The 14,007-nt window shown below is 45.9% G+C and overlaps 1 protein-coding gene across 1 annotated transcript in view; it reads left to right on the forward strand.

The window, feature by feature from the left end:
• The window catches only part of LOC139388725 (neural proliferation differentiation and control protein 1-like), a 56,188-nt gene that overhangs the window by 13,953 nt on the left and 28,228 nt on the right, over positions 1–14,007 (forward strand). Inside the window, exon 2 of the mRNA XM_071135591.1 lies at positions 9,262–9,411. Coding sequence (XP_070991692.1) covers positions 9,262–9,411 — 150 coding nt within the window. The remainder of the gene's footprint in view (positions 1–9,261; positions 9,412–14,007) is intronic.

The raw sequence follows: 14,007 nt of genomic DNA on the forward strand, positions 1-14,007 counted from the left end.
AACAAAATTGTAGTGACTCACAATAATGACCTAAATGAAAGAATACAAATATTCCAAAACATCCATCTTGTAAGCAACAAGGTACTAAAGTAATACTGCAAAAAAAAACACAGCAAAGGAATACACTTTTTGGTCTAAATGCAAAGCTGTATGTTTGGTGCAAATCCAACAACAGGTCACTGAATAACTGCCTCCTTATTTTCAAGCATGGTGGTGGCTGCATCATGGCATGGGTATGCTTGTCATTGGCAAAGACTGGGTAGTTTTTCATTCAGCTAAGCACAGGCAAAATCCTAGAGGAAAACCTGCTACAGTCTGCTTTACACCAGACACTGGTCGAGGAATTCACCTTTCAGCAGGACAATAGCCTACAACACAAGGCCAATTATACACTGGAGTTGCTTACCAAGAAGACGGTGACGGTTTCTGAGTGGCCAAGTTACAGTTTTGACAACAATCTGCTTGAAAATCTATGGTAGGTTTAGAAAATTGCTGTTCAGCCATGATCCCCAACATCTTGACAGAGCTTGAAGATTTGTTTAAAGAATAATGGGCAAATATTGCACAATCCAGGGGTGCAAAGCTCTTAGAGACTTACCCAAGAAGACTCACTGCTGTAATCGATGCCCAAAGGTGTTTCTAACATGTATTGACTCAGGAAGCTGAATACTTGTGCAACGACTATATTTTAGTTATACAATTACAATTAAATACATTTGAAACCACTTTGTAACACAAAAAAATGTGAAGAAATCCAAAGGGTCTGAATACTTTTTCAAGGCACTGCAAGGCCCCTAATTTAGAAACGGCCTATAAACAGCTTTTCTTGCACCAACACTCACACTTGTCATTTGTTACGAGCTCTGACTTTGCTGATAGCTGCTTTTATGGAACACTTGCTTACAAGGACCGTGATATGTTGTTTTCTCACCTAGCTACCTTAAGATGAACGCATTACTTGTAAATCGCTCGGGATAGGTGCCATTTTCCAGCTTTTCTCGTGACATCTGATCGTGCCTCATTAAGTCAATAAAAAGTCAACAGTGCCACGTCAGGGCCTTTTCCCATCTGTGGTACAATAGATTGCCACGGCACTGTTTGCTTCTCTGCCCTTCTTGGAACGGTCTACGATTGCACAGCCTGGCAGGCACCAGATGGCTTGAATAGTAATTTTTATGTTGTACATAGTTTTTTTATTATATTTGTATTTATTTAATCTTTATTTAAAAAGGAAAGTCAGTTAAGAACACATTCTTATTTACAATGACGGCCTAGGAACAGTGGGTTAACTGCCTTGTTCAGGGACAGAACGACAGATTTTTACCTTGTCAGCTCGGGGAGTCGATCTAACAACCTTTCAGGTTTCTGTTGTTACATAACTATTTACACCTCGCTGGTCCCACCTGACCGAATGACATAATGGTTCTTTCTCTCCTCTCTCTCTGTCTCTCTCTCTCTCTCTCTCTCTCTGTCTCTCTCTCTCTCTCTCTCTGTCTCTGTATCTCTCTCTCTCTCTCTGTCTCTCTCTCTTTCTCTCTCTCTTTCTCTCTCTCTCGCTCTCTGTCTCTCGCTCTCTCTCTCTCTCTCTCTCTCTCTCTCTCTCTCTCTCTCTCTCTCTCTCTCTCTCTCTCTCTCTCTCTGTCTCTCTCTCTCTCTCTCTCTCTCTCTCTGTATCTGTATCTCTCTCTCTCTCTGTATCTCTCTCTCTCTGTATCTCTGTCTCTCTCTGTATCTCTGTCTCTCTCTCTCTCTCTCTGTATCTCTCTCTCTGTATCTCTCTCTCTCTCTCTCTGTATCTCTCTCTCTCTCTCTCTCTCTGTATCTCTCTCTCTTTCTCTTTCTCTCTCTCTCTCTCTCTCTCTCTCTGTATCTCTCTCTCTCTCGCTCTCTGTCTGTCTCTCTCTGTCTCTCTGTCTGTCTCTCTCTCTTTCTCTTTCTCTTTCTCTCTCTCTCTCTCTCTCTCTCTCTCTCTCTCTCTCTCTCTCTGTATCTCTCTCTGTCTCTCTCTGTCTCTCTCTCTCTCGCTCTCTGTCTGTCTCTCTCTGTCTCTCTGTCTGTCTCTCTCTGTCTCTCTCTGTCTCTCTCTCTCTCTCTCTCTCTCTCTGTCTCTGTCTCTGTCTCTGTCTCTCTCTGTCTCTGTCTCTCTCTCTGTCTCTCTCTCTGTCTCTCTCTCTGTCTCTCTCTCTCTCGCTCTCTGTCTCTCTCTGTCTTGCTCTCTCTCTCTGTCTCTCTCTCTCTCTCTCGCTCTCTGTCTCTCGCTCTCTGTCTCTCGCTCTCTGTCTCTCGCTCTCTGTCTCTCGCTCTCTGTCTCTCTCTCTCTGTCTCTCGCTCTCTGTCTCTCTCTCTCTCTCTCTCACCGCTCCCCTTCCAACCAGCTCTTCTGTCGCAGGTTTAATAAAGGGCCTTAGGTGATTCATACTATCCTCCTTTATTTGCTTTATGCTGCAGTACCTTGGGCTGATGATGCACTTATCTCTTAATTCACTATCTCCATTGCAGTGAATAATTCACAGCTGGGAAATATGCACTTGGAGGTGTGTGTGTGTGTGTGTGTGTGTGTGTATACAGTATATCACAAAAGTGAGTACACCCCTCACATTTTTGTAAATATGTGAGTTTATCTTTTCATGTGACAACACTGAAGAAATGACACTTTGCTACAATGTAAAGTAGTGAGTGTACAGCTTGTATAACAGTGGAAATTTTCTGTCCCCTCAAAACAACTCAACACACAGCCATTAATGTCTAAACCGCTGGCAACAAAAGTGAGTACACCCCTAAGTGAAAATGTCCAAATTGGGCCCAATTAGCAATTTTCCCTCCCCGGTGTCATGTGATTAGTTAGTGTTACAAAGTCTCAGGTGTGAATGGGGAGCATGTGTTTTAAAGTTTGTGTCATCCCTCTCACACTCCCTCATACTGACTGGTCACTGGAAGTTCAACATGGCACCTCATGGCAAAGAACTCTCTGAGGATCTGAAAAAAAGAATTGTTGCTCTACATAAAGATGGCCTGGGCTATAAGAAGATTGCCAAGACCCTGAAACTGAGCTGGTGGCCAAGACCATACAGCGGTTTAACTGGACAGGTTCCACTCAGAACAGGCCTCGCCATGGTCGACCAAAGAAGTTGAGTGCACGTGCTCAGCGTCATATCCAGAGGTTGTCTTTGGGAAATAGACGTATGAGTGCTGCCAGCAATGCTGCAAAGGTTGAAGGGTTGGGGGGTCAGCCTGTCAGTGCTCAGACCATACGCCGTACACTGCATCAAATTGGTCTGCATAGCTGTTGTCCCAGAAGGAAGCGTCTTCTAAAGATGATGCACAAGAAAGCCCGCAAACAGTTTGCTGAAGACAAGCAGACTAAGGACATGGATTACTGGAACCATGTCCTGTAGTCTGATGAGACCAAGATAAACTTATTTGGTTCAGATGGTGTCAAGCGTGTGTGGTGGCAACCAGGTGAGGAGTACAAAGACAAGTGTGTCTTGTCTACAGTCAAGCATGGTGGTGGGAGTGTCATGGTCTGGGGCTGCATGAGTGCTGCCGGCACTGGGGAGCTACAGTTCATTGAGGGAAACATGAATGCCAACATGTACTGTGACATACTGAAGCAGAGCATGATCCCCTCCCTTCAGAGACTGGGCCGCAGGGCAACATGATAACGACCCCAAACACACCTCCAAGACGACCACTGCCTTGCTAAAGAAGCTGAGGGTAAAGGTGATGGACTGGCCAAGCATGTCTCCAGACCTAAACCCTATTGAGCATCTGTGGGGCATCCTCAAACGGAAGGTGGAGGAATGCAAGGTCTCTAACATCCACCAGCTCCGTGATGTCGTCATGGAGGAGTGGAAGAGGAGTCCAGTGAACCTGTGAAGCTCTGGTGAACTCCATGCCCAAGAGGGTTAAGGCAGTGCTGAAAAATGCTGGTGGCCACACAAAATATTGACACTTTGGGCCCAATTTGGACATTTTCACTTAGGGGTGTTTAGACATTAATGGCTGTGTTGAGTTATTTTGAGGGGACAGCAAATTTCCACTGTTATACAAGCTGTACATTCACTACTTTACATTGTAGCAAAGTGTCATTTCTTCAGTGTTGTCACATGAAAATATATACTCAAATATTTACAAAAATGTGAGGGGTGTACTCACTTTTGTGATATACTGTATATGTGTTAAGTGTAAAGGTCACAGTCCCTGGGGCTGCAATTGTCTGTGCAACATTAACTTCCCACATTATGGGAAAACAGCCTGCACTGCTGCATGTGAACTATGTTTATACCTCATAACATACAGAGATAGAACAGATAATGTTATACCTCATAACGTACAGAGATAAAACAGATAATGTTATACCTCATAACATACAGCGAGAACAGATAATGTTATACCTCATAACGTACAGAGATAGAACAGATAATGTTATACCTCATAACATACAGAGAGAACAGATAATGTTATACCTCATAACATACAGAGATAGAACAGATAATGTTATACCTCATAACATACAGAGAGAACAGATAATGTTATACCTCATAACATACAGAGATAGAACAGATAATGTTATACCTCATAACATACAGAGATAGAACAGATAATGTTATATATACCTCATAACATACAGAGATAGAACAGATAATGTTATATATACCTCATAACATACAGAGATAGAACAGATAATGTTATACCTCATAACGTACAGAGATAAAACAGATAATGTGTTATACCTCATAACATACAGAGATAGAACTGATAATGTGTTATACCTCATAACATACAGAGATAGAACAGATAATGTTATACCTCATAACATACAGAGATAAAACAGATAATGTTATACCTCATAACGTACAGAGATAGAACAGATAATGTTATACCTCATAACATACAGAGATAGAACTGATAATATGATTCCAACCATGCATTTAGATACAGTGAGCTCCAAAGTCTTGGGACGTTGAATAATTAATGTTGTTGTTGTTTTGGCTCTGTACTCCATCACGTTGGATTTGATATAATACAACGACATTGAGGTTAAAGTGCAGACTGTCAGCTTTAATTTGAGGGTATTTTCATCCATATCGGCTGAACCGTTTAGTAATTACAGCGCTTTTTATACATGGTCCCCCCATTTTAGGGGACCAAATGCATTAGGACAAATTCATTTACATGTGTATTAAAGTAGTGATATGTAAAGTATTTGGTCCCATATTCCTAGCACGCAATGACTACATCAAGCGTGGTTGTGTTTCAGGTTATTTTGGGCCCAATAGAAATGAATGGTAAATAATGTATTGTCATTTTGGAGTCACTTTTGTTGTACATAATAATATGTTTCTAAACACTTCTACATTAATATGGATGCTACCATGATTCTGGATGAATTCCTGACTGAATCGTGAATAACGATGAGTGAGAAAGTTACAGATGCCCTCAAATTGAAGCTGTTAGTCTGCACTTTAATGCCATAGTCATTGTATTATTTCCAATCCAAGGTTCTGGAGTACAGAGACAGAACAAACCAAAGAATGTCAGTGTCCCAATACTTTTGGAACTCACTGTATATTTACAGTGAATTAATCTGTCTGTAAACAATTGTTGGAAAAATGTTTTGTGACATGCACAAAGCAGATGTCCTAACCGACTTGCCAAAACTATAGTTTGTTAACAAGAAAACCTAAGTGTATGTAAACTTCCGACTTCAACTGTATTTGGTACCATATCTATTCTAAGTGAAACTATGATTTTCTAACCATAATGACCTAAACCAAGCCAGACAGAAAGATGCGATAAGGAGCGGTAGAGGGAAATGGGTGTGTCATTTGATTAAGGAAATAGTTTCTTGTCTGAAGACTCACTGCATTGTTGTTCCGTGATCTGAGTCCTATTGTGTGACACCTTATCTGGGTTGTCTTGGCTCTTTGCTCTTCCTTGATCTATAGATTTGTTCGATCAAATAGCCTGAGAAGACTAATTATCTGGCACAATTTGATGAAAGGACCCATGGATGGAGAGAGGTGGACAAACATAAATAAATGGAGGGAAGGAGGGATTAGAGACTTCAAAGGGCAGGATACGTGGCTTCCTGAAGTGTATTGACTTATGAGGATCAACATGTAGGTGGCTTCAATGTGACAGACTGGCTGACTCCATTGGGCAGGACAACTGGGGGAGCTGTAGCCAGAAGCCACATCACATGTGGCAGCAGTGAGCAGTGCTTGAGGCCATCTTGTCCTGGGTAACATAAGCACGGTCATCTTCAGGACAGGACACTGAGAAGGGCTGGCTGGCAGGCAGGCTGGAGATGAGTGGCACGTTGGGGCACTCCTTGAGAGAAGAAGGCCAATTATTTCATACACACACACTCTTAATAATCAGATTGACATAAACACATACTCAGACTCTCTCACACGCACACACTAACACACAACATCACATACAAACTCAGACTAATACGATCACATGAGCAGATATAGAAATTATATTTATCTTTCTCTCTCTCTGTCCCTCGAGGGCAATTGCACACACTCAAATTCTATCACACACAGACATCTCACATACACACCACCTAGACATGATCGTCTACAGTAGGGAGTTTGGTAGATGAGACGTGGAAGGATCAGAGGAGAGGAACATTAGGGAGAGTGGCACGTGCCAGGCCAAAATACGACAGATTACAAAGAGAGGGAGGGAGGAGGAGAATATTAATTTAATCCAGGAAGAAGGGATGGAGGAGGCTTGCACGTGTGCATCCAGAGGCTATTGTGATACTGGGTCATTTGGCAGGATCAGTGAGAACAGGGGAGACAACATTGCTACCTTTCATTATGGAAACAATAAAGAATACATTTCAGAGACTTTTTGACTTTTGAGACCATGCCAGATACCTATAAGAGGGTGAGGAAATGTGTGTGATTGACAATAGACAATCTGTGTGTGTGGTCCTTTTTATGTGATACCATAAGTTATCACCTTTGTTTGTTGTGAGTACCTAGCCCTATGTTTTGAATTGGTCTTGTGACACAGGCAGGTGCACACACGCCAACAGGCACACACAAGCATGATCACACTCCACCACACACATCCAACCTTTCAGACGACACTCAGACACACATCCCCTAGAGGGAGAAAGAGGAAATGCATGTACAGTAGGAAAGTTACCAGTGCGTAGCAGAGCGATAGAGAGAGGAACAGTCTCTGGTCACACCTGTTTGCAGTTTAACCCAGCTCCACCACTATGCAGGAACAAGTTCTTTCACTTGTCTGAATTCACTTCCTTGTCATTTTTAGCCTTGTCTCCCCCACACGTTGAGTGCCTGTAACTATGTCTGTCTTATACGGAACATGTTTCATGAGCTGAAATAAAAGATCCCAGAAATGTTCCATACGCACAAAAAGCTTATTTCTCCTAAATGTTGTGCATATTTCTATTTACATCCCTGTGAGCATTTGTGAGCATTTCTCCATGACCAAGATAATCCATCCACCATGTAGTTTTGCAACAGCTTCTGGTTGCCATGGAGGTCGTTATGGCGACAAATGCTGTAGCTCTGCAGCAGCCTAGGGGGTATGAGTTTCTATGAATACCCTCCTCCTGTACTATGCCCTCCGACCTGCCCATGCTTACTGTACCACTCTGTACAACTCTGCCTCTTTAACCCTGATAGGCGTGTGGTTAATCATTATTATTGTCATTATCCCTCCGGGAAAGAGCCTAGTGTGCCTCTGCAACAAAAAAAACACCTGGTGACCCACTTTGTGTGTGTGTGTGTGTGTGTGTGTCACAGATTGAATGACAGCCTGAGTGATTCTCCAATCTGTCATACTGTATAATTCTCACGTCAGCAGTACTTCACAATCTAGGCCTTGAAGTTGAAGTTGTGTATTCCTCCGTTGATTTTCATAGATGACACTTCTGGTTTGAAGGACTGCTTTTTCTATGTGCAGAGGCAATGGAAACAAAAACACGCTCAGTAAGTAGTGTTTTGCTATTAGAAATCCCTGTAACTTGTATACTGAACAAGAAATATAAATGCAACAAGTTACAGTTTATATAAGGAAATTAATTAATTAATCAGGCCCTAATCTATGGATTTCACATGACTGGGAATACAGATATGCATCTGTTGGTCACAGATACCTTTAAAAAAAGCAGGTGTGTGGATCAGAAAACCAGTCAGTATCTGGTGTGACCACCATTTGCCTCATGCAGCGTGGCACATCTCATTCCCGTAGTTGATCAGGCTGTTGATTGTGGAATGTTGTCCCACTCCTCTTCAATGGCTGTGCGTAGCTGCTGGATATTGGCGGGAACTGAAACACGCTTTCTTACATGTTTTACATGTCGATCCAGAGCATCCCAAACATGCTCAATGAGTGACATGTCTGGTGAGTACGCAGGCCATGTAAGAACTGAGGCATTTTCAGCTTCAGGAAACATGGTTTACAGGTGTTTGATGCCATTCCATTTGCTCCGCTCCGGCCATTATTATAAGCCGCCCTCCCCTCAGCAGCCTCCTGTGACGTTGACATCAGCAAACCGCTCGCCCACACAACGCCATACACGTGGTCTGGGTTCTGAGGCTGGTTGGACGTACTGCCAAATTCTCTAAAAGGACGTTGGAGGTGGCTTATGGTAAAGAAATGAACATTCAATTATCTGGCAACAGCTCTGGTGGACATTCCTGCAGTCAGCATGCCAATTGCACACTCCTTCAAAACTTGAGACAGCTGTGGCATTGTGTTGTGTGACAAAACCTTTAGGGTGGCCTTTCAATGTTCCCAGCACAAAGTGCACCTGTTTAATGATCATGCTGTTTAATCAGCTTCTTGTTATGCCACACCTGGCCAGTGGATGGATTATCCAGACAAAGGAGAAATGCTCACGAACAGGTATGTAAAGAAATTTGTGCACGAAACTTGAGAGAAGGTTTTTGGGATCTTTTATTTCAGCTCAGGAAACATGGGAGGAACACCTGACATGTTGTTCTGTATTTTTTTTGTTCCGTGTACATAGTAAAATGAAGTCTGCCACTGACTGGTGTGTCTTTAATTCAGTAGGTTGTCATGACTACATGTCGTCTTGTCATCTCCGAGCAGCTTCTTTTGTCATGGCACCTGGGGGATGATGCCTCTCACACGTTCCGTACGAATCATGAGAACCAGGATTCAGTATATGCTGTCAGAGGAGGGGAGCAATAGAGTGTGGCGTCTAAACTGTCTCTTTTTATGCCTTCTCTCTATCTTTCTATGTAGCTAGGGGTAAGTGCCCGGACCACATAGACTGTGCCCGCGAGGGGCGGCACTTCTGCAAACCTGGCACATCCTACTGCGGCCCGTGTCTCAATCCATTAGACGAGAACGAGGAAGGATTGTGCGTGGCAAGGACGAGCCGCCGTCACCATGGTATGTAGGTCTGGCCATTACACAGTACACACAGATTATGCACAGACAGACGGCCTCTCCATTATAATCAAGGGGATGTGGTTCATTTATGACAGAGGTTATTGAATGTATTTGATGAAGCTGCTTCAGTAGATAGTGATTCAAGTTTCTAAAGGAGAGTTCTGCACAGCGTATTTATCTATGTGCAGTGAACATCAAATCAAATTTATTTATATAGCCCTTCGTACATCAGCTGATATCTCAAAGTGCTGTACAGAAACCCAGCCTAAAACCCCAGACAGCAAGCAATGCAGGTGTAGAAGCACGGTGGCTAGGAAAAACTCCCTAGAAAGGCCAAAACCTAGGAAGAAACCTAGAGAGGAACCAGGCTATGTGGGGTGGCCAGTCCTCTTCTGGCTGTGCCGGGTGGAGATTATAACAGAACATGGCCAAGATGTTCAAATGTTCATAAATGACCAGCATGGTCAAATAATAATAAGGCAGAACAGTTGAAACTGGAGCAGCAGCACGGCCAGGTGGACTGGGGACAGCAAGGAGTCATCATGTCAGGTAGTCCTGCATGGTCCTAGGGCTCAGGTCCTCCGAGAGAGAGAAAGAAAGAGAGAATTAGAGAGAGCACACTTAAATTCACACAGGACACCGAATAGGACAGGAGAAGTACTCCAGATATAACAAACTGACCCTAGCCCCCCGACACAAACTACTGCAGCATAAATACTGGAGGCTGAGACAGGAGGGGTCAGGAGACACTGTGGCCCCATTCGAGTACACCCACAGACTGGGCCAAACAGGAAGGATATAACCCCACCCACTTTGCCAAAGCACAGCCCCCACACCACTAGAGGGATATCTTCAACCACCAACTTACCATCCTGAGACAAGGCCGAGTATAGCCCACAAAGATCTCCGCCACGGCACAACCCAAGGGGGGGCGCCAACCCAGAAAGGAAGATCACATCAGTGACTCAACCCACTCAAGTGACGCACCCCTCCTAGGGACTGTATGAAAGAGCCCCAGTAAGCCAGTGACTCAGCCCCTGTAATAGGGTTAGAGGCAGAGAATCCCAGTGAGCCCTGCTTCCAGCTGTTTGCTTAGAAATTCTAGGGAAAATTAGAAGGCCTGCGTCTTGTGACCGTAGCGTACGTGTAGGTCTGTACGGCAGGGAGAGAGATAGGTAGGAGCAAGCCCATGTAATGCTTTGTAGGTTAGCAGTAAAACCTTGAAATCAGCCCTTGCCTTGACAGGAAGCCAGTGTAGGGAGGCTAGCACTGGAGTAATATGATATATTTTTTGGGTTCTAGTCAGGATTCTAGCAGCCGTATTTAGCACTAACTGAAGTTTATTTCGTGCTTTATCCGGGTAGCTGGAAAGTAGAGCATTGCAGTAGTCTAACCTAGAAGTGACAAAAGCATGGATTAATTTTTCTGCATCATTTTTGAACAGAAAGTTTCTGATTTTTGCAATGTTACGTAGATGGAAAAAAGCTGTCCTTGAAATGGTCTTGATATGTTCTTCAAAAGAGAGATCAGGGTCCAGAATAACGCCGAGGTCCTTCACAGTTTTATTTGAGACGACTGTACAACCATTAAGATTAATTGTCAGATTCAACAGAAGATCTCTTTTGTTTCTTGGGACCTAGAACAAGCATCTCTGTTTTGTCCGAGTTTAAAAGTAGAACGTTTGCAGCCATCCACTTCCTTATGTCTGAAACACATGCTTCTGGCGAGGGCAATTTTGGGGCTTCACCATGTTTCATTGAAATGTACAGCTGTGTGTCATCCGCATAGCAGTGAAAGTTAACATTATGTTTTCGAATGACATCCCCAAGAGGTAAAATATATAGTGAAAACAATAGTGGTCCTAAAACGGAACCTTGAGGAACACCGAAATTTACAGTTGATCAATACTCGTCCCTGCCCTGGTTGTGTCCGCATCCCAAATTGCACTATTTTCCCTACGTAGTGCACTACGTTTGACCACAGCCCTCTGTAGTGCACTACGTTTGACCACAGCCCTCTGTAGTGCACTACGTTTGACCACAGCCCTCTGTAGTGCACTACGTTTGACCACAGCCCTCTGTAGTGCACTACGTTTGACCACAGCCTTCTGTAGTGCACTATGTAATACCTATTTTTTACTTACAAAATTGCACTGTTGGATAAGGGCCTGTAAGTAAGCATTTCACTGTAAGGTCTACCTACACCTGTTGTATTCGGCGCACGTGTCATATAAACTTTGATTTGATGTAGGGAATAGGGTGCCATTTGGGGCACAAGCCTGTGTCAAGCGACAGATCTCCGAGCGTCCAGACATGGGTTATGGGCTTTGGTCAAACACAGTCAAACTAAGTGGTTAATGAGCTGATGCAGAGATGCTGCTGTTTAATCGGATGCCCTGTAGTGTGTGTGTGTGTGTGTGACTTTGTTCACGTTGCAGCCATGAGTAACTAACCCTGTGCTTTAAGAGTGGGCATAGTGATCCACACAGTGGCACAGACTGTGTACACCACAGGCTGCAGAGAAAAAGACAGGAAACCCTCACTCCTCTTTTTCCTCCTCCTCCTCCTTCTCCCTCGCCCTCTCTGTCCCCCTCCTTGCTTACCGCATTCACTCTCAATCTGCCTCCTCCCTCGCTCTCTCTGTCCCCCTCCTTGCTTACCGCGTTCACTCTCAATCTGCCGCCTCCCTCGCTCTCTCAGTCCCCCTCCTTGCTTACCGCTTTCACTCTCAATCTGCCTCCTCCCTCGCTCTCTGTCCCCCTCCTTGCTTACCGCGTTCTCTCAATCTGCCTCCTCCCTCGCTCTCTGTCCCCCTCCTTGCTTACCGCGTTCACTCTCAATCTTCCTCCTCCCTCGCTCTCTGTCCCCCTCCTTGCTTATCGCGTTCTCTCAATCTGCCTCCTCCCTCGCTCTCTGTCCCCCTCCTTGCTTACCGCGTTCACTCTCAATCTGCCTCCTCCCTCGCTCTCTGCCCCCTCCTTGCTTACCGCGTTCACTCTCAATCTGCTTCCTCCCTCGCTCTCTCTGTCCCCCTCCTTGCTTACCGCGTTCACTCTCAATCTGCCTTCTCCCTCGCTCTTTCAGTCCCCCTCCTTGCTTACCGCGTTCTCTCAATCTGCCTCCTCCCTCGCTCTCTCAGTCCCCCTCCTTGCTTACTGCGTTCTCTCAATCTGCCTCCTCCCTCGCTCTCTCTGTCCCCCTCCTTGCTTACTGCATTCTCTCAATCTGCCCCCTCCCTCGCTCTCTCAGTCTCCCTCCTTGCTTACCGCGTTCTCTCAATCTGCCTCCTCCCTCGCTCTCTCAGTCCCCATCCTTGCTTTCCGCGTTCTCTCAATCTGCCCCTTCCCTCGCTCTCTGTCCCCCTCCTTGCTTATACCGCGTTTTTTCAATCTGCCTCCTCCCTCGCTCTCTCAGTCCCCCGCCTTGCTTACCGTGTTCACTCTCAATCTGCCTCCTCCTTCGCTCTCTCAGTCCCCCTCCTTGCTTACCGCGTTCACTCTCAATCTGCCTCCTCCCTCGCTCTCTCAGTCCCCCTCCTTGCTTACCGCGTTCACTCTCAATCGGCCTCCTCCCTCGCTCTCTGTCCACCTCCTTGCTTACCGCTTTCACTCTCAATCTGCCTCCTCCGTCGCTCTCTGCCCCCCTCCTTGCTTACCGCGTTCTCTCAATCTGCCTCCTCCCTCGCTCTCTGTCCCCCTCCTTGCTTACCGCGTTCACTCTCAATCTGCCTCCTCCCTCGCTCTCTGTCCCCCTCCTTGCTTACCGCATTCTCTCAATCTGCCTCCTCCCTCGCTCTCTCAGTCCCCCTCCTTGCTTACCGCGTTCTCTCAATCTGCCCCCTCCCTCGCTCTCTCAGTCTCCCTCCTTGCTTACCGCGTTCTCTCAATCTGCCTCCTCCCTCGCTCTCTCTGTCCCCATCCTTGCTTTCCGCATTCTCTCAATCTGCCCCTTCCCTCGCTCTCTGTCCCCCTCCTTGCTTATACCGCGTTCTCTCAATCTGCCTCCTCCCTCGCTCTCTCAGTCCCCCGCCTTGCTTACCGTGTTCACTCTCAATCTGCCTCCTCCTTCGCTCTCTCAGTCCCCCTCCTTGCTTACCGCGTTCACTCTCAATCTGCCTCCTCCCTCGCTCTCTCAGTCCCCCTCCTTGCTTACCGCTTTCACTCTCAATCTGCCTCCTCCGTCGCTCTCTGCCCCCCTCCTTGCTTACCGCGTTCTCTCAATCTGCCTCCTCCCTCGCTCTCTGTCCCCCTCCTTGCTTACCGCGTTCACTCTCAATCTGCCACCTCCCTCGCTCTCTGTCCCCCTCCTTGCTTACCGCGTTCTCTCAATCTGCCTCCTCCCTCGCTCTCTCAGTCCCCCGCCTTGCTTACCGTGTTCACTCTCAATCTGCCTCCTCCTTCGCTCTCTCAGTCCCCCTCCTTGCTTACCGCGTTCACTCTCAATCTGCCTCCTCCCTCGCTCTCTCAGTCCCCCTCCTTGCTTACCGCGTTCACTCTCAATCGGCCTCCTCCCTCGCTCTCTGTCCACCTCCTTGCTTACCGCTTTCACTCTCAATCTGCCTCCTCCGTCGCTCTCTGCCCCCCTCCTTGCTTACCGC

The sequence above is a fragment of the Oncorhynchus clarkii genome, chromosome 29 (assembly GCF_045791955.1).
Source record: "Oncorhynchus clarkii lewisi isolate Uvic-CL-2024 chromosome 29, UVic_Ocla_1.0, whole genome shotgun sequence".
Taxonomy (NCBI): domain Eukaryota; kingdom Metazoa; phylum Chordata; class Actinopteri; order Salmoniformes; family Salmonidae; genus Oncorhynchus; species Oncorhynchus clarkii.